At 67.2% G+C, this 19399-nt stretch overlaps 1 protein-coding gene across 9 annotated transcripts in view; it reads right to left on the minus strand.

The window, feature by feature from the left end:
• ATP2B2 (ATPase plasma membrane Ca2+ transporting 2) overlaps positions 1-19399 on the minus strand; it is a 224864-nt gene that overhangs the window by 70509 nt on the left and 134956 nt on the right. For all 9 annotated transcript variants that reach the window (XR_008629776.1, XM_055135248.1, XM_055135246.1 and 6 more), the window contains one exon: positions 7474-7969. Coding sequence is in view for 8 of the 9 variants with exons in the window: in XM_055135248.1 (XP_054991223.1) it covers positions 7474-7672 (199 nt within the window). In the remaining variant the exon portion in view is untranslated. The remainder of the gene's footprint in view (positions 1-7473; positions 7970-19399) is intronic.

Genomic DNA, 19399 nt, shown 5'->3' on the forward strand with positions numbered 1-19399 from the left:
TCCCTCTCTGGGCCCGAGCTGCAAAGCTCAGGACAAGCCACGGCGGCTGCTGAGGACGAGGGGGAGGATGGAGGGGGGAGGGGAAAGAGGAGGGGGACCCACCGAGTGCAGGGATGCCCCCGGCTGTCGCCCCATCAGCACCCTTGGTGATGCCAGACTGGGCCCACGTCACACCCTGATCACGCCGGGCCTGCAGGCGACCCTCTGCCTCCCCTCTCTGGCCTCTGCATGGCCTGCTGCCTTAAAGACATGCTGGAGGGGCCGGGAGGGCGGGGCACTGCTGAGCGCTGTCCGAGGTGCTGGTGGAGCACAGCCCCGGCTCCCTCCCGGCGAGGCGGAACTCCTGCCAGCCCAGGTCCTAACTGAGCTGCAGACGAGCCTTCCATCCCAGGATGGAGTCTGGAACCTCTCCTGTGCTCACTCTCCAGTGCTCACTCCCTCTGAATCGTCACCTTTCCCTGCAGCCCACCAACCCAGGATCGGCCTCTCTGCCAGCTCCCGCCTCTGCGTCTGCAATTTGGTCTTTCCTCTACCCCTTAACACTGCCGCCCGGCCTCTGGCTCTTGCTCCAGTGCCACCTTCTCCAGGCAGCCCTCCCTGCTGCTCCATCGGGAAGGGTTCACTTCTGCCTCTCAGCTCCATGGCATCTGGTCCCCAAAGACCCCGTCCAGGGAGCAGTGTCTTCTCTGCTTGGGCCACTTGCTGGGACCGTGGAAATTTCCAGGGGGCACTCTGGTTGGGGAGGCGGCTGACGCTGGCAGGTGGGGTCCCGGGTCCGTCAGCCGAGGTGCTAATTTCCACCGACTATAAATAACTGAAACCACAGCAGGGCGGGGACTGTGCCAGGAGGAGAAAGACAATCGCCGTGGGGCGGGGGGGCTGGTATAAATAACTTACCTCTCGGGTGACAGGCGGGCCTGGAGGAGGGGGTCTGAGCGGCCGCCTGGGGGGGCCGGGCTGGGCGGACAGTGGACGGCAGATGGCCTGGCCGGGCCTTGGCCCCCTCTCCCCCTCAGCCCACGGCCACAGAGGAAACAGGGATTTGGGCTCTAAAGTAACCGGCCCACGGGGGCCAGAGACCCCACACGCCACAGGGACTCGGGGTGGCTGAGCCCCCCGGTACTGCCCGAAGTGGAGCTGGCCTCGGCGTGGCACAGGCCACGGGCAGAGCAAGGTCCCCGGGGGTCCGCAGGGCCTGAGGTCACTCTCGTCCTTTCTCCATTTGGCCACACCTGGCAGTGCTCAGGGCTGACTCCCGGCTCTGTGCTCGGGGTCTCTCCTGGTGGGCTTGGTGGACCCCATGGCGTGCCAGAGGTCGAAGCCAGGCTGGGCTCTTTGCGGTACGAGGGCACTGTGGGTGAGGGGGAAGGGCTGGGGGGTGGCTGGCGCCAGACTCCCCACGGCTCCTTTGCTCCCGGGCCTGGGCCGGGGCCGGGGCAGCGCGGCCCCGGGGCCCTGGGCTGTAGCCGCTGGCCAGCTGGTGCCCCCGAGCTGGAATGTGCACTGTTTCTTTAAATTAAAAAAAAACATTTCTTTTTGCTTTTTGTCACCCCGGGCACTGCTCAGGGAACTCCACGGGATGCCGGGGGATCGAACCCGGGTCGGCCGTGTGCAAGGCCAGCGCCCCGGCCGCCGTGCTCTTGCTCTGGCCCGGAAACGTGCGTTCTCTCAGGTCAGACTCAGAGGCGAATGCACAGAACCGTAGCGGGGGTGGGGGGGGTTCATTTCTGCCTCGGGGGTCCCTGGGCTGTTGCTCTGGTCTCCGGCGTGTTCGTACTCCAGGGGCCGAGCCTGGGGGAGGCTGGGCTGCAGTCTCACCCCTCCCGGAGGGGACACACAGGGCTTCCGGGTGCTCACCCCCCCTTCCCTGTGCCAACACCGAGTGGGCAGAGACGTGGGACACAGCAGGTGGGGTCGTGGGCGGCCCTGAGGCCTGGCAGTGGGCCCACAGGGCGCCCCTCCCTCCCCCCCTCCAGGCTGGGGTGTGCCGGGGGCCGAGTGTCCCCCAGGACACGGGGGTTCCCGTCTCCAGCCTCCTGCCCAGGCTTGTCCACGGAAACACCCCCCTCTTCTCTTTAAACGGAACAGCTGAGATGGGGGCTTACGGGGGGGGGAGCTGGACCCCCACTCAGCAGCCGCCCGTTCCCCGGGGCCTCGCCGGCCACGTCCCGTTCCAGCGCCTCCTCCTGGAGCCCCCAGGTTCCTGCCCCGGGAACCCCACTCTGCAGGGCAGGGCCGTGCGGGCCTCAGCCTGGCTCACTCGGGACCCACAGCACGAAGCACCCCCCGAGACCGTGGCCGGGAGCTGGGGGTCTGTGCCTGTGAGCTCTGGCTGCCCCCAGCCCGGTGTCCTCTGCAGCCCCGTCGGAGCTGGGGCGGCTCCAGGGAAGCGTCTCCACGCGGGGCAGCCCGGGGCGAGCTGTGGGTGGGCGGCCAGCAGCCAGGCCGGAGGCGGGGGGCCCCCCTGGACGCCGAGGAGTCCAGCAGCCTCTGCCCGCGTGCGCCGAGGCTCTGAGGCCCTGCCCCGGGTCTCTGCAGGGGCCGCCTCCCCGCCCCCGCCCAGGACGGGTCTCCGTGCCGCCCTCGTCACAGCGCCTGCCCGCCCAGAGTCACCATCTGCCCGATTCTCTTCTCCCTGCGAGGGAAGGTTCTGGAAGGGAGCCCTCGCTGGTCACATGACCCAGCCAAGCCCACACAGCGGTGGCACACGGCACCTGCCACGTCTCCTCTGGGTGCGGCAGAGTCGGGGCCCGGGGCCCCACCTGTGGTTCTGCGGGAGTGGGGGGTGGGCATTACCACGCCACACTCAGATGGGGAAACTGAGGCTCAGAGGGCGATGCACGCTCGTGGCCTCTGTGGAGCAGTGCTCCGCCCGCCCCTGGCACGGAGCGGCCGTGAGTGCTGCTGCCATCTGTGCCCTGCGGAGCTGCGAGAGGCCCCCAGCGGGCAGAGCCGCGCCTCCCCCCACCGGCCCGTGTCTGTTCTGGGGCCGCCTGCGCCTGGCCCGGCCCGTCTCTCTGGTCCTGGGGCGACAGGAGTCAGCCCTGGGCACGGCCGGGTGCGGGAAAAACCAAACCCGGAACCTGACGCCCCCACGCAGCCCCCCGCCCTGCACCACTGCCGGGCACCTGACTCACCTGCCACGGGGCCCCGCACCCGAAGGCCCAGGTCCTCAGGGGGCTCCGGGCTCTGTTTCCCGTGTGCAGCAGAGACCCCAGCCCCCAGGGGAGGGGGCGTGTCTGGGCCCGCGAGCGGGCTGGCTGGTGTCAGCCGCCCTCCCTCTGCTCTGCCTGTCTCTTCGCACTTGTTTTGGGGTCACACCCAGCGGAGCTCAGGGGTCACTCCTGGCGGTGCTTGGGGGACCCTATGGGATGCCGGGGATCGAACCCGGGTTGGCCGTGTGCAAGGCAAATGCCCTCCCCGCTGTAACATCGCTCCCGTCCTCCGCTTGTTTATTTCTTCATTTTATTTTTAATATTTTGGCTTTGGGCCCCACCCGGGGCTGACTCCCGGCTCTGTGCTCGGGGACCACTCCTGGCGGGGCTCAGGGGACCCTCGCAGATGGCGAAGGCAGGACCTGAGTCGGCTGCTTGCAAGGCCAGCGCCCTCTCCTGTGCTCTGTGCGGGAGCAAACGCAGCTTGTCCCGTGAAGCAGCTCCGGGTCCCCCGAGTGGGGCGCTGGGCGCAGGACAGTGCTCACCCGGGCCCGCCCACAACCCAGAGCCATCCTGGGCAGGCCGCACTGGTGGCAGCCGGGGCGGTGACGCAGGGTGGAGGGCACCGGCCCCACATGTTCTAGACAGCAACACCCCAGCCCCTCCCCCACAGCCCCCTGCCCTTGGTCCTGAGCACAGAACTGCCTGATGTGCTTGACTGAGCATCTCTGCGAGTGACCCCTAAAGATGGGCTCAGTGGGGCTGGAGACACAGCACAGCGGGTGGGCGTTTGTCTCATGGGACATTTGAAGCACAGCCAGGAGTACCGCCTGAGCACCGAGCCGGGAGTACCCCCTGAGCACAGAGTCAGGAGCACCCCCTGAGCACAGAGCCGGGAGTACCCCCTGAGCACAGAGCCGGGAGTACCCCCTGAGCACAGAGCCTGGAGTACCCCCTGAGCACAGAGCCGGGAGTACCACCTGAGCACAGAGCCGGGAGTACCCCCTGAGCACAGAGCCGGGAGTACCACCTGAGCACAGAGCCGGGAGTACCCCCTGAGCACAGAGCCGGGAGTACCCCCTGAGCACAGAGCCAGGAGTACCGCCCGAGCACAGATCCGGGAGTACCCCCTGAGCACAGAGCCGGGAGTACCCCCTGAGCACAGAGCCAGGAGTACCCCCTGAGCACTGCTAATTGTGGTCCCAAACAAAAAACTGAGCTTCGCATGCTGTTAAAGGTGGGAAACTGAGGCACAGGGTGGCTAGGGAACCAGCCCGGGTGCCAGGGCTGGGGGAGGGTGGAGCCAGGATCTGTTCTGTGACACCGAGCTGGCCCCCTCCTGGACATGACTCACAGGCCCACCCAAGGTCCGGCAGACGCGGCTCAGGGCTGCGGCCCTGGTGGCCCCTCGGCCTGGACACGGCCACAGGCCGCCTCCTCCTGGGCCTCCCTCCTGCTCCAGGCTGAGGCCCCTCTCGGTGGGGGGCACGTCCTGGCGCACAGACAACCCCCACAGAGCGGGCCCGGGCACGCGGGGGCGGGGGCTGCCCAAGAACGGAGCCAGCACAGGGACTGTGGGGGGGGGGAACGGGACAGGCCCTCCCGCAGCGCCCAGCCCTGGGTCCAGCCCTGCCTGATGCCCCCCACCCCGACTCTCCCACTGCACGAACAAGCACCGCTCTGCAAACGGGCGAGACCACGTCCCGCTGGCCCGGCTGGGAGGGCCCGAACCCCGGCTCAGCAGACAGGGCGGCAACGGCGGGAGGCAGGAACCTGCCGGGAGCATCCACCTCCCTGGCCCGAACTGCCCCCTGCCCCGGACAGTTCCACCGTACAGAGACCAAGACCCTCAAACCTGCACCATGACGGGGCCCGCTGGAGCCCTGCCGCCCCGAGCACTTCCCAGGGAGCAGCTGCACACTGGGGCTCACTCGGCCCGGCCACAGCAAGGGCCTCTCCCCCGGGCCCTGCGGGGTCTCGCTCTCTCCGTGGGCCCTGACTCAGGTTCCCTGCTAGCCCCTCTGGGCCTCGCTTCTTAGGCACCACAGTGACAGAGCTGAGACCCCACTACAGCTTCTGGGGCCCTTGGGGACATTGCGTCTCTGTGACCCCCCCATCTGGCCCGCCCGCCCTGCGGCCGCCGGTGGTCATCCCCCCTCCAGCACGCGCTGCGGCCCCTCTCGGGCCCCCCCCACTCGAGCACGGCAGTGCCCCAGTGCCCGCCCGAGGCGAGGGTGCAGGAAACGAGGGCGTCCCCCATGCCCAGCAGCTCCAGGCAGCGAGTGTCCATGCATGGCGGCTGAGTCAGCCGTCCCGGGTCCTGACCCACAGAGGGGGGGGGCACCGGGTCCCGGACGGCCGTGTGTCCACTGCAGCCCCCAGGGACGCCTCCCCAGTAGCACCTGCCCCGCGGGCCCTGCCTGCTACATTCTGGTCCTGCTGCCGGGGCTCGGGGGCCCGGGGAGGGTCTTATGAAGAATGCGAGGCACGTGGGCACCGGCACAGCCGTCCCCGGGGGCCTGGTCTGCCCCTTCTAGAGACACCGGCCGCGGTGTGGCAGCCGCCCGTCACGAACAGGCCAGGTGCCCTCTCGTGCCCCGGCAGGGGCCTCTGATGAGGACTCGAACCCGGGTTCCTGGGCTTGGAGGAGGGGAGCAGGCGGGGGCGGGCGTGGGAGCGGGGGTGCTGGGTCCCCCACTGACGTCACCGGCTGTGTGCCGAGTGTGACTTGGGGGTCCCCAGCTCACGCCAGGCCACCAGCGCAGGGCCTGGGGTATGGCCGAGTCGGCCCCCCCCCGACAGTGCAGGGGGGTGGGCACCCCTGGGGTCACGACCTCCAGCCCCCACTCCCACCGGGGAAGGGGCAGCCCGTGGCCACGCGCTGCCTGTGTTCCGGAAAGGGACGAGCACTGGCGGTGAGTCCTCCTGCGGTGCCTGCCCCGAGGGGTCGGGGCCACAGCCGGGCTCCCCGTCCGCCTCCTCCCACGATCCTCCAGGGTCTCGGGGCTGGGCTGACACGCAGACGCCCGAGTGAGCCGCCCCCACCGCCAGCGCGGACGCCGGCACGTGGAACGTCCAAGGGAACTGGGGCACCAACTCCCCCAGCTGGGGCCTGACCTGGAGCCCCAGGGCTGTGGTCCCAGGGGGTGTCGCCTGCCCTCCCGGGACCCCCATATTCGTAGGACCAGCCAGAGACGCATGCTCTGGGCCGGCCGCCGCCCGAGGTCTCCTGGGGTCCTGGTGGAAAACAAGGGCACGAGGCCCAGAGAGGGGGGGGAGAAGCCCCCCCTGCACACTCAACCCTGAGCTGCTGCCCCCCGGAGTCCCTGGGAGCCCCTCTAGCGCCCAGTGCCCCCCGTGGGCCCCCTTGAGGGACACGGCCAGGGTCGGGTGAGCCTGGGCCGGGCAGAGAGCCCGTCTGACAGGGGAGGCGAGTGCAGGCAGGGGGGTCAGCCCGGTGGAGGTGAGCACAGGCCAGGCTCCAGCTGGGCCACTGCAGGCAGGAGGCTCCCAGCACGCCTGCCCTCCCGCCCGAGGTCCAGCAGACTCGGAGAAAGAAAAGGCGCTTCTGAGCGTCTCCGGCTCTGTGTGCGGCCAAACGGCCCAGCAGCCGCTTACGGAGAAGCCCAGGGGACGCCCGGACGTTGAGGGACCCAGACCCCATGGGCAGCAGGCAGCAGCCTCTGCGGGCTTGGGCACGGGCCGAGGAGGCGTGGGAGGCCCTGCGGCCAGCCTGCTGCTGCAGTGCTCAGGGAGCTTGTGTGGGAGCTGAGGCTAGCCCTCTGCTCTTATTGAGCACCTACTAGATGCTCAGGCCTGCGGGTGAGGAAGTGAGGGCGACGCAGGGAGGGGGGCTCAGCAAGGAGACCACAGGGGGAGGCCCCCATGAGCGCCAGGAGCCCTGCGGGCTGGGGTCTCTCTGGCCGCGACACGTCGGGGGTCCTGTCACTAGGCAGCAGAGGAAGCCCCACCCCACGTGCAGGGCAGGGACACGGGGGCTCTGGGGACCTTCCCGGGAGCAGCAGGGCCTGGACGCAGACAGCTGACCGTGGGGCTGAAGCTGGACAAGGCGCCTGGGGCGGAGGGACTGAAACCCCCCCGGGCGAGGCTGCCGGGGCGGGAGGGACCCGAGGGACAGGCCAGATGGGGTCCCTCCCGCCCGGCAGCCCCCGGCCAGGACCCGTGCTGGACAGTGGGCACCGCCCAGCTTCCAGGACCCTGAGTTCAGCCCTGCAGAGCCGCCCTGGGGCGCCCGGCGTCCAGGGCTCTGTCTGGACCTGGCCCGGGTGCTCCCGCCCCCCCTCCCCCCGGCACCCACCTTCCACCGGGGACGTCTGCAGGCGCCGGCAGATGGCCTCTGTGTCGCCGTAGGTCTCCTTGATCTTGACCACGGCCTCGGTGCCCCGCAGCTCCATGAGGCTGCGCAGCTCCTCCATCGTGCACCCGAAGTCGCCCCCATGGCTCGGCTCGTGTCTTTGGTTTTTGGAGTAAAAGTCGCTGTTGGTCATGTCCCCCATGGCGGCGGCGTCCCCGCGCGGGGTGGGCCGGGTGGGAGCTGCCGGAGGTCACTCTCGGGGCTGTCCTCAGCCCGGCCTCAGGGCGCGGCGGCGGCGGCGGCGAGGGGCACTGCCGGGGGCGGCGGGGCCGGCCGGGGCGGGCTGGCGACGGCGACGGGCAGCTCCAGGGGGCGTCCCCAGGCGCAGGGCGAGGTCCAGGGGCCGGGCGGGCTCAGGGCTGGGCACCGAGGCGTCTCCATCCAGCGGGGGCCATGCTGCTCGCCGGAGCCGGCATCTACATGGTCGGGGGGAGGCCGCCTGCGGGGAAGCACAAGGGAGTGAGGCGGCAGCGGTGGGCTCAGGACCCCCGAGACGGACGTCACGTCCCGCCAAGCCCCCCCCCGCCCCGCTCGCACCCGGCTCCCGAAGGCCACAGCGGGCTGCCAAAGCTCTGGTGTTTACTGCACCCCCGGACATGCGTGCAGGGACCACCCCTGCACCCCGCCCCCCTGCCCCGCATACATGCCGCCCGCCCACACCTCGTCCTCGACATCCACCCCCCCAAATGCCTGAGCACACAGCCCGCGTCCACACAGACCCTCCCTCCCAGGCCAAACTGTCCCCAGGAGAGTCAAACACGAATACTGTCCGCAGTGAGGGGTGCAGTGCCCTGGGCCAGCACAGAGGGTCCCCCTGCCCCATCGTCCGTAGCTTCCCGTGTGCCCGTCCGTCTCCCCTTGGGCTCACAGCAGTGGCCCCTGGGCTGGCCAGAGGGGCCCGCTCATGCATATTCATGAGGAGCCACTTACCCGGCCCCCAGCCCGAGCTCAAACCCGCGGGGCCTCACCTGGCCTGTGGCCCCCCCAGTGCCACGCCACGGACAGCCGCCGCCACGTCCGCCCAGGGGCCCGGATTGGAGGCGGCGACCGCCACCCCTGCGGGAACGCAGTGTCTGGCGCTGCCGGGGAGAATCCAATCCGCCCAGACACCCAACACCGGTGGCCGAGGCCCCGGCAAGCGTTGGGTGACAAAAGGCCCTGCTGAAACCGGCTGGGTCTGGGACAGGGGCCAGCGCTGCCCGAGGGCTGTGAAGGACGGGCCATCCCGGGCGCAGGGCGACGCGGGAGACAGGATGGAACCCCTCCCGGCCCCCCGACTCTCTCCGGGCCCTCTCCTGGGTCGCTCTCTTCCTCGAAGACACGCGCTGAAAGCCTCTCCGCGTCCAGGGCCGGCGGCCTCCGCGGGCTCTTTCCTTGCTCTCTGAACTCGGGGTCCAGGGTCTGAGCTGGACACGGTCCTGGCTGTGGACCCTGAGCAAGGGCCTTAGGGTCACCGCCCTGCAGTGACTTCCGGGGAAGCGGCTAGGCTTCCCGGGAGGCCGAGGGACCCTGAGCTTCATCCGGGAGCCACGGAACAAACACAGCCCGAGGCGAGAAGGCGCCCTTGGGCACGGGGAAGCCCCTTTCTGAGTAAGTGGAGGCTGGAAGGAGCCGCTCCTGCCCTAAGGCACACGGCCCACCCCTGTGTCTGCACCCCTGGGGGGTCCCCTGGAGAAGCTGCAGAGGCAGAGGCCCAGGGACCACCCAGGTGCAGGAGGTGGTCCCTGCGGGCACGAAGAACGGTTTCTGGCTGCACATTCCCCCCCACTTGCTGGCTACCGCGAGGGACAGTAACGACAGCAGTCATCAAATACTCAGACCTTCCCCAGTGCGTGTTTTCCACCACCAAAGTCCCCCGTATCCCCCGCCTCAGCTCCACACCTCCCCCCCGCCTGCGTGGCAGACGCTTCGCACAATTCTCTTTCTCTACTTCGGTTACCTTCGACATTTGTGTCCAGTCCCACCACTCATACCTGCCGAAAAGGCAACACTAGACAATGTGTTAGCGAAGCGGGTAGGGCATTTGCCTCGCATGCAGCTGACCCGGGTTTGATTCCTCCATCCCTCTCAGAGAGCCCAGCAAGCTACTGAGAGTATCCCGCCGCACGGCAGAGCCTGGCAAGCTCCCTGTGGCATATTCATATGCCAAAAACAGTAACAACAAGTCTCACAGTGGAGACATTACTGGTGCCTGCTGGAGCGAATCAGCAAATCCGTGAACCGGGAAGACAGTGCTACAGTTACGGATACAATATAACACCACTTCCTAGCTTGAGGGAAGCAGGGGTCATGTGGGGAAAAAGGAACCCTCATCCACTGTTGGTGTCTACTGATTCAGTTTTTCTGGAAAACAATATGGATACCTCAGAATGACAAAGAACTGAGCTTCCCTATGACCCAGCAATTCCACTTCTAAGCATCGACCCCAAGGTTCCAAAAAGTCTTCAGAAAAGACATTTGTACTCTTGTGCATTATTCACAATAGCCAAAATGTGGAAAGAAGTGCCCAAGAATAGAGGACCATGTACAGAAATTATGGTACATACATACAACACATGGAACAACAGCACAGCAGGTAGGGTGTTTGCCTTGCACGCGGCCGACCCGGGTTCGATTCCTCCGTCCCTCTCGGAGAACCAGGCAAGCTACCGAGAGTATCCCACCCGCACGGGCAGAGCCTGGCAAGCTCCCCGTGGCGTATTCGATATGCCAAAAACAGTAACAACAAGTCTCACAATGGAGACGTTACTGGTGCCCACTCGAGCAAATCCATGAACGACGGGACGACAGTGCTATTTTAACACAACAAGGGGACACAGTGCGGAACCATCTTGTGTTAGGAGGGTGGAGCTAGGAAGGACGGGTCCAGCCTGCCGGTCACCGCTGAGGTGACCGCCCACCCAGGTGCCCCCGTGAACAGCACCCTCTGAGGGCGCTGGCGGGGGGCAGGTCGCGGGCAGCGGGCAGCTTCCGACGGCTTCTCTGCGTGTGGCTCTCGGGATGCCGAGGTGTTGCCCCCTGCGCGGGGGACGCCAGGCCCGGATAACCACAGCCCTGACGGCAGACAGGGCATCACTAACCGTGATTATACTGGTGGCGGCCTGAGCAGGCGCTAACGGGCGGCTGGAGGGTTCACTGACCGTCGTGCGAAGGCGAGTGACGAACTTGCGCCATCTCTTCGTCCACCCGTCCGTCCGTCCGTCCATCCATCCGCCCGCCCCCTGGCCCTTCCCTTGATCGGCCTCACGGGCTGCCCACCGGCCTGTCCATCCGAGAACCGTGCCCGGGCCCCTCGTCCGTGCCACCCAGGGCTAATCCAGACGCGGTTCCTGCCTCTCGTCGGCTGACGGCTGGGGCGGGAACAGGCCAGGCCGTCGCCTCTCTGCCGAGACGGGCCTCGGTGGCCACATGCCAGGAACGGCAGCTCCCTGGCCCGGGGAAGGGCCTCTCCACCCCGGGGCCCAGCAGAAGGGGCTGACCCGTGGGAGAGAGAAACTCGCCAACTCCCGCCGCATGGAGACGGGCCCACGCCCGCTCGGGGAAGCCCTGGGACGGCCCCTCCTTCTTCAGGGTCCCACGGCAGCCCCCACCCTCGCGCCCCGTTTCTGCATCTCGGGGGCGTGTGAAGAGCTGGCCTGGTTTGGGGGGTCTCCGCCTCTCCTCCCTGGCTACTTGCTGTGACTGTGGGGCTTGCCAGGGGCACAGAGGGACAGTGGGGCCCTGGCTGTGTAGACAGAATCCACCGTTGCCCACCCCCCGGTGCATAAAGCGCAGCTACTCCATGCTGGCGAACATTCCAGAACCTTCCAGACCACCCGGGACGGGTCGGGTCCCCTACCTCAGGTAGCCCGTATCCTAACCCCTGCGTGTGGGGGGTTGGCCGTGCCCGCCTCTGTCTCCTCTGCTGCCCAGAGACCTCAGTCAACGCCAGTGGACGAATGAACGTCGGCCAGGTCCACAGGGGCCAGGCCCGGTCAGTGTCCCCTGTCCGAGGGGCAGCTTCTGGGCTGGAGGCGTCAGGAACAGGCTCTGAATCCACAGACTTCCTGGGGGAGGCGGGTGTGGACGGAAGCCGGGTCAGCCCCAGGCCCGATGTCCCGGTCACTACTCCCAGCCACGACTGCAGCTCGGGGGCTGAGAGTCACCTGACCCTGCTGGGAGCTGAGACCCCGGGAGTGGACACTGCCCAGTGCTGGACTCTGCCCCAAGTGCCCTTCCTCCTGCATGAGGGGTCACTACAGCTCCGGGCGCCCCCATAACGGACGCGCAGGCTGGACGGACTTGGGTACCGAATCCCAGCGGACAGTGTGAAGCCTGGAGGGCCGGGCCACACGGGTGCAGGGGGATGACAAGGCTCTCGGCCTGGCCAGCGCCTGGTGAGAGGGGGCGGGGGGCGCCCAGCCTCCGGAACGGTGAGGAGAGCCTCGTAGTCCCGGCCCAGACGGTGCCCTGGCAGCGGCCCAAGCCACGTCAGACCAGGCGAGGTGCCTTGATTGCCGGGTTCAGAGAGGCAGAGCGGCTGGCCCGGGGACACACAGCCCATGCAGGCCAGAGTCCCCCGAAAGCCCTTCCCTCTCCCCAGCTCCTGTCCGCCACGGTCCCCTGTCAGGGACAGGGCGACTGGTCGGCATGCTGGGACCCCACCGGTGCGGAGAGGCAGACTGGGAAGCCAGGAGAACGTTCTCGCCCGCGGAAGGAGAATCTGTTCACTTGGCTGGCGTCTGATTAGCATTTAAATGACTCAGCCCTGGTACCTTCCCACCACTCAGGAACCGGCTCCTTAATAAAATGTGTTGCCCGAGGGACACCAGCAGAGGAAGGAAGAGGGAAAGAGGGGGTTTTTGGTGTTTTTATGGGGGAGCTCATTTAACAAAGAATCATCTTTCTAAGGAAGAATTAAAAAAAAAAAAAACCAAACCACCACCACCAAGCCACACACATAGCCCAGACCCGCAGCCTTCCCACCGCGAGTGGAAACTGGGCGGCCGCGGTCAGCCCCGCGCCTCCTGCCCAGATGACCGCCGTGGGACAGGGACCAGCTGCGACCCCACGCACGGGGCCACTGGCCAGTGCTGAGACTCGGCCGGCTCTGGGCTCTGCCTCAGTGACGCCTCATCCTTGTAACTGCCAGGTGGTTGCTGGAGGGTATGTGTATGTGTGCGTGTGTGTGTATGTGTGTATATTTGAGTATGTGCATGTGTATATGTGTGTATGTGTGTATATGTGTGTATATATCTGTGTATATGTGTGTATATTTGTGTATATGTGTGTGTATGTGTATATGTGTGCATGTATGCGTATATTTGTGTGTATATGTGTGTATGTGTACATGTGTGTATATGTGTGTGTATGTGTGTGTGTGTGTGTGTGTGTGTGCGCGCCCCCCAGAGAGAGGGCTCCAGTCCCACCCTGCCCCTGATCCTGACCCGGACGAACTTGACTCCCTCTCTGCCTTGCTCCTCTGTCCAGCCGCACTGTCCCTCCTGTTTGCAGAGCTGAGCCGTGTCCTGCACAGGCCAGCAGTGCTGCAGGGCTGCACCCCTCCTCGGCCCCCGCCCTCCGCCGCCCCTCCCGCCCTCCCCCCATTGCTTCCTCTCAGCTCTGTCCCAGCCCTGGCCCGGCCGCCCTGAGGGAACCTCCGTGGCGCTGAGCTGAGGAAACTCAGGGTCTCGCTCCGGCCTGGACAGTGGCCGGGTTGGCAGGGGGTGGGGGGGACGGGCCCGCACCTGTGAGCGCAGCCCGCCTGCACGGTGACGGCAGCCAGGGGGAGACCAGAGCGGGGAAGGGAAGCGGAGACGAAACCCTCCGAAGCAGATTCCCAGCTATTTTTAGAAAACTCCTGTGAACCAGAAGAGGAAAATCTAAGAAAGAAAGAAAAAAAAAAACCCACAAAAGCTGGCGGGGCTGCCAGCCCGCCCCAAAGGCACGGACGCACCAGCGGGGCAGGGGTGGAGCTCCCGCCCGCCGCTGCTGGCCCAGGGGCCGCGGTCCAGCTTTTGCCCCCACCGGGGCCGACTCCCTGCTTGGGCCGCTGTGTTTATGGGAGGGAAACAAGCTCCTATCTGGTCCTCAGGGAATCTCACCCCCACTGACGCACGCAGCCGTGTGTCCAACATCGGTCCGTCCTCCCGTCCATCCCCCACTCATCCACTGACCCACCCCCCTACCCCTCCGTCATCCATCTCCCCGACCGTCCATCCACCCACCCAGCCATCCCACTTACTCGTCATTTCCTACCTACCTGCCTTCCTCCCATCCGTCCTGTCCACCCACTCACCTACCCATCCGTGTCCACCCACCCTTCCACCCCCACCCACCCACTCATCCCCTCCCACCCATCCATCTACCCACCAGCCCTTCTATCCATCCGTCCACCCACCATCCCATCCTCCACTACTCATCCATCCATCCATTTATCCATCTACCCATCCAGCCATCTGTCCATCTACCCATCCACTCATCCATCCTCCCACCCATCCTCTCATCCTTCCATCCATCCGTCCATCCACTCACCCACCCACCACCCGTCGCACTAGTTTCTGCCCAAGCACCCGCCCTCCTTCAACCCCGCTCCCCAGCAGCCCTCAGGAGCCACACGCCCAGCCTTGCACTGGACACGGGCTCTCTGGGGAGCAGGGGAGTCACTTATCACAGAGCAGCCCCCCACCCCCCGCCCAGCCCTTTGCCCAGAACCCACAGTCTGCATTATGGGAGGATGTGATGTGAGTCCCGGGCTGGGGGACCCTGGGCACTGGCTCCTGTGCTTGGCCCGAGCACTGTTTTCAGAGCACTGCTGAGCTCCTGTTTCCAGCTGGCTGGGGCCAAGGGGCAGGACCTGGCCTGGTTTCGACCCTCAGCTCGGCCCCGGAGCTCCTGCCTCTCCCACCCCCACCCAGGGGGGCCTTGGGGGTGCCTCAGACCGTGCCTCAGTTTCTCCTCCTGGGGGAGAGTGGGCCATGCCAACACCACCCAAGGGGCCTCTCGGCGCCTCGGGGGCTTCTCAGGACTTGCTCTCCCCGGCCTGGGTGGAGCTGCCGGGGGTGGCTGAGACCCGCGGCCAGGAGACGCCCCTCACCGGGCCCTGCATGTGGCCCCGGCCCTTCCAGACCGTCCACGCCGCCCTCCCGGGTCAGAAACACCCTTAAAGGTGTTGAGGGTCTCTGGGAGAGGCAGATGTGCAGCCGAGGGGGGACACAGGGGCTTCACAGAGCGGGTGTTTGGGGACGTCACTGGGGGGGCCTTCCCTGGGCACCAGTCTCCGGTCTCAGCTGGGTGTCCTGCCCACCCCACCTCCCGCCCAGGCCCCCCACAGCCACGAGGACAGCCTGGGGCCCCCTCCCAGCCGCGGCTGTCCTCGCCCAGAGGCTTGGGCCCGCCTGCCCGGTTCCAGGTGCCAGGAGCAGCGGCCTGGAGGGGGGGGACACAGTCATGGTGAAGGCAACCTGGAGATGCTGCTCACACATGCGTGTTCCCTCTGCTCCACATGCTACAGGTGTCACGGCTAACATGTGTGTTTGTTCATGTGCTGTTGCTCACACACGTGCTCCCTATGCACCACACACTGCATGTGTCATAGCTAATCCATGTGAGTCTACTCATATGTTGTTGCTCACACACGTGCTCCCTATGCTAACACATGTAAGTCTACTTGTATGTTGCTAACATACATGCTCTTATGCTCCATACACTGCATGTGTCACAGCTAACACATGTGAGTCTACTTGTATGATGTTGCTCATACATGTGCTCCCTATGCTCTACAATCCACATGTGAGTCTAATACACATGCTCCCTATGCTCCACATGCCGCATGTGTCATGGCTAACACACATGAATTTGCTCATGTTGTTGTTAACACACATGCTCCCTATGCTCCACACGCTGCATGTGTCACGGCTAACATGTGAGTCTACTCATATAATGTTGCTCACACACGTGTGCTCTATGCTCCACACACGTGTGTCATAGCTAATACACGTGAGTCTACTCATATGGTGTTGCTCACACATGTGCCTCCTTTGATCCACACGTTACACACCACAGCTAGCTAACACGTGTGTCTATATTCCACATATACTCCCCATGTCGTTGCTAACATATGTGCTTCTATGTTCCACATGTTACATGTGCCATCGCACCTAAGCCTTCCCAGAAGCCCGTGCCCGGGGGCGGCAGCACCCGCTTCACAGGGAGGGAAGAGGGCGAGAGACAGCCGAGGCGGCGGGGGCAACGGGGGGCGCCTGCACCCTCTGCAGGGCCCAGTGCTGGCCTGTCTCTCTGGAGCCCCTGTGGGCTCTGCTGTACAGTGCTCCCGCCACACGCCGGCAGGAGGCCTGGCCCTGGGCTGCCCTGTGGGCTGGGCGTGGGCAGCTGCTTCTGGCTGCGGTGCTGACAGATGAACGGAGGTGGCTGAGGTCAGGGAACCCGAGAAGCACTTTGGCCCTCTCGCCGCCAGCTGACCGGCCGCTGTCCCTCGGCGGTGCTGACTGACGGGGTCGGGCCCACGGGGAGCTGTCCCCGGGGCGGTGCTGACCCAGGAGCAGGCGGCGCTGTCCCCCCGGGCGGTGCTGACCCGGGCGCGGGTGGCGCTGTCCCCCTCACGGTGCTGAAACAGCCGCACACGTGTCCTGGCGTGTTCTGGGGCCGCCGCGGGGAGGTGGGGCGAGGGACCCCGTGGGCGAGCGTGAGAAGGCGGGTCGTCTGTGGGGCCTGTGCGCGCCGAGCGGGCCCGGGGGCTTTATCGTCGCCGTGACGCCGAGGGTTGGCTCTCAGGCCGCGGGAAGCCAAGCAAACGTCATTATGCAGAAGGTCACCCGGGGCCGCGTGCAGGAAGACGAGGGTGCTGTCTGCCAGGGGTGCCCGCGCCCACCAGACACAGCCCGCCCCTTCCCCACAGTCACTTCCTGCCGGCCCACGGTGAAGTGGGGTTATCTCAGCCCGGGGGGCTTCCTGCTGTCCTGCGTGGGTCAGAGCCGTACTCCATCCCCCAGGGTGCAGGTCGGGACGGAGAGCCGAGCACGGCCGTAGGGGCCAGTGGCTCGCAGAGGAGGGCAAGGCCGCCCTGGGTGCGGGCAGCAGCGGAAGGGTCAGCGTGGCTGGCCAGCTGCCGGAGGCCCGCCTGGACGCGTCTCCACTCCCGGGGCCAGTCTCCAGGGGGAGGCAGGTCACCTCCCAGAGGTCCCTCGGGAGCCTGAGACCACAGCCAGGCCCACAGACCCGGCAGTGACTCAAAGGAGGGGGCAGAGGAGGACGCTCGGGGGGACCTGGCCGCAGCCCCCACCTGTGGCTCTCAGCGGGTCCCCCTGTGCCGGGGCCTGCTGGGGACGGCTGCAATGCTGACACGGCCCCCCAGCTGCGACCGTGCTCAGGAAGACGGGGTGCAACCTTGAGCCCGGGGCTCCCAGCCCACCCTGCAGCCTCTGGTCCCTCTCCTGGGCCGGCCCCCCGTCGGGCCCCCGTCAGCCCCCATCCAGGTCCTTTATCTCCACCCCCCTTTCTCACTGCCCAGTGACTTCGCCCATTGCAGACTTGGGGGTCTCTGCCGGGGCCCTGCCCCTGGACGTCGCTTTCCCTAGGAGGTGCCCCAGTGGTCGAGAACGCCCCCTGACCCCGTACGGGTCTCCCCCTGAATGTCCTCCAGGCCTCAACTGCCCGCAGTGCTCGCTCGGCCCACGGTCTACACCCGCCGCTCTGGGTGCCGCCCCCGGGGCAGCCCCGTGCCCAGCGCCTGTCGCCAAGGCCCCTTTAATCCCCATCTCTGGCCGCTGCCCACTCAGCGGGGAGGGTTCCCAGCCCTGTGTATGGGGGGGCTCGCCGGCTTGCCCCCGCCCCGCACCCTGGCCATGAGCTCCGGAGAACAGGCCCCACTGGTCCCCGCCGGGGAGGGAGGTGGGGGACAGTGACCCCGAGGGCCCGGGGGCGGGGGCACAGGTGCCAGTGGGCTGGGAGACGCTGACTCCCAGGCACCAGTAGGCAGGCCAGGGTGCGAGCCGCTGGCGCCCGTTCCTGACGGGCCCCCGGGGGTGCGCTGGGGTTCGAGGCCAGAACTATCCGGGCGCTCCAGCCTTGCTCCTTCCCCGAGACCCAGCAGCCTTATGGGATTGGGGGGCTCCAGTGGGGAGGTGCCCCCACCCCTCTGGACCAGACTGAAGCCTCGAACCCCCGCCGCCCCCGGGGTCAGGGCCACAGAAGGTCCCTGTGGTCCAGCCGCCAGCGTGTCCTCCTCGGCCTGCCAAAGCGAGGGCTCGGACACGCTGCTCTCGGGGTTGGGGGCAGGCCCAGGCCCCGACCTCCCGGCCCCCCGAGCCCAGCGGGCCGCACTCCGGCCTCTGCGGCGCTGAACTGAGCTTCTGGCACCTTGAACAGATGGAGGCGCCGCTAAAAATACCGCGCGGCCCCTCCCGGCAGCGGGGCCGGTGACAGAAGGGGGTGTGGGTGCGGGTGGGGGCTGTGAGGAGCGGGGCTCACCAGCCATCTGTGCAGGGACAGATGCGGACGCGGGCTCAGGGGACCCCAGCCGTGCTCAGGGGGTCTCGAGCCCCGGGGCCTGCTGCCTGCCGCCTCTGTGCCCCGCTGGGTGCCTGCACCAGGGCCCGCAATGACCCTCCTGGCTTCCCTCTGTCCCCTGGTCCCCACCCACCCTGCACCAGGGCCCGCAACGACCCCCCCGGCTTCCCTCTGTCCCCTGGTCCCCTGCCCACCCTGCACCAGGGCCCGCAACGACCCCCCCGGCTTCCCTCTGTCCCCCTGGTCCCCTGCCCAGGAGCCTGCCAGGCCCAGCCAGGCGCCGGGTCACACACCCTTGACCACACTCCTCGGGGGTCTCCCGTGCCCAGTCCGAAGGTGCTGTGCTCCGGGGGCTCCTCTACCCACTCCGTGGACACCACTTGGGTCAGCGGCACCCTGGCTGAGGCGTGGACACAGGAGCGGGAAGGGGCGACCCGGCTGTGTGGCCGTGGTGGGGTCAGTCCTGCCCCTCAGGCCCCCGTGGCCGCAGCTCTGAGGGGTGACCGTGACCCGGGCATCCATGCCGCGGAGCCGGCCCGTGCCGGGGCCCATCCCAGGAAGGACCCCCCCCGCCCCCTGCGGCTTCCCCTGACTCCAGTCCCAGGGCTGCGGGGTCTCGAGACCCCTCGGAGACAGCCCATCCCAGCCTCTCGTGAGGAACCACCCCAAGGCCCGGAGCCAGGCCACCCCCACTCCCAGCTCCTTGAAGAGGCTTCAATTCCCGCCAGAAAGTTCTAGAGCACAAAATCCACAGGGGCCCTGAGGTCCCGGGCCCCAATCCTCTGGCCAGGAGCACTCGGCCCCGAGTGCCCTCGGCTCTGCTCCCCACGTCCTCTGCCCTCCTGTCTCCGGGCTCCCCCACAGCTCGGCCCCGGGGGGGTTCTGGTGCCCCACAGCTGCGGGCTGTCACAGGCAGGTCCTCACCGCAGGACCTGGGCCAAGCCTCTGCCCGTCCCTCCCTCCTGTCGCCCTGGGCCCCTCAGGCCCCGAGAGCCTCCCCCCCCCCCGTGCTGCTGTTCCGAGGCGCAGGATGACCGGCCACAGCTGTCCCCCCCTTCTCCCCAGCGGCACCGCTGTGGGCATCGCCTGCCGCTGGCACAGACCCCGGCCGGGCGGCACGTGAGCGGCCAGGGGGCAGCAGGCACCGACAGGCAGGGAGGGCAGCGGGGCTCTCACTCCCCAAACGCACTTGAACGCCGAGAGCAGAGATCCCAGTGGCCCAAAGCCCGCTTTGCCCAGCTCCCCGCCCCCGTGGACAGTCACGCGTGCTCGCATGCCCCACACCAGGGCGCGCACGCCCTCCTGCCACATGCCGCTCTGGCACCGGCTGCTCCCCAGTCTCGCAGCTGACGCGGGGATTCTC

The sequence above is a fragment of the Sorex araneus genome, chromosome 4, assembly GCF_027595985.1.
Source record: "Sorex araneus isolate mSorAra2 chromosome 4, mSorAra2.pri, whole genome shotgun sequence".
Taxonomy (NCBI): Eukaryota; Metazoa; Chordata; class Mammalia; order Eulipotyphla; family Soricidae; genus Sorex; species Sorex araneus.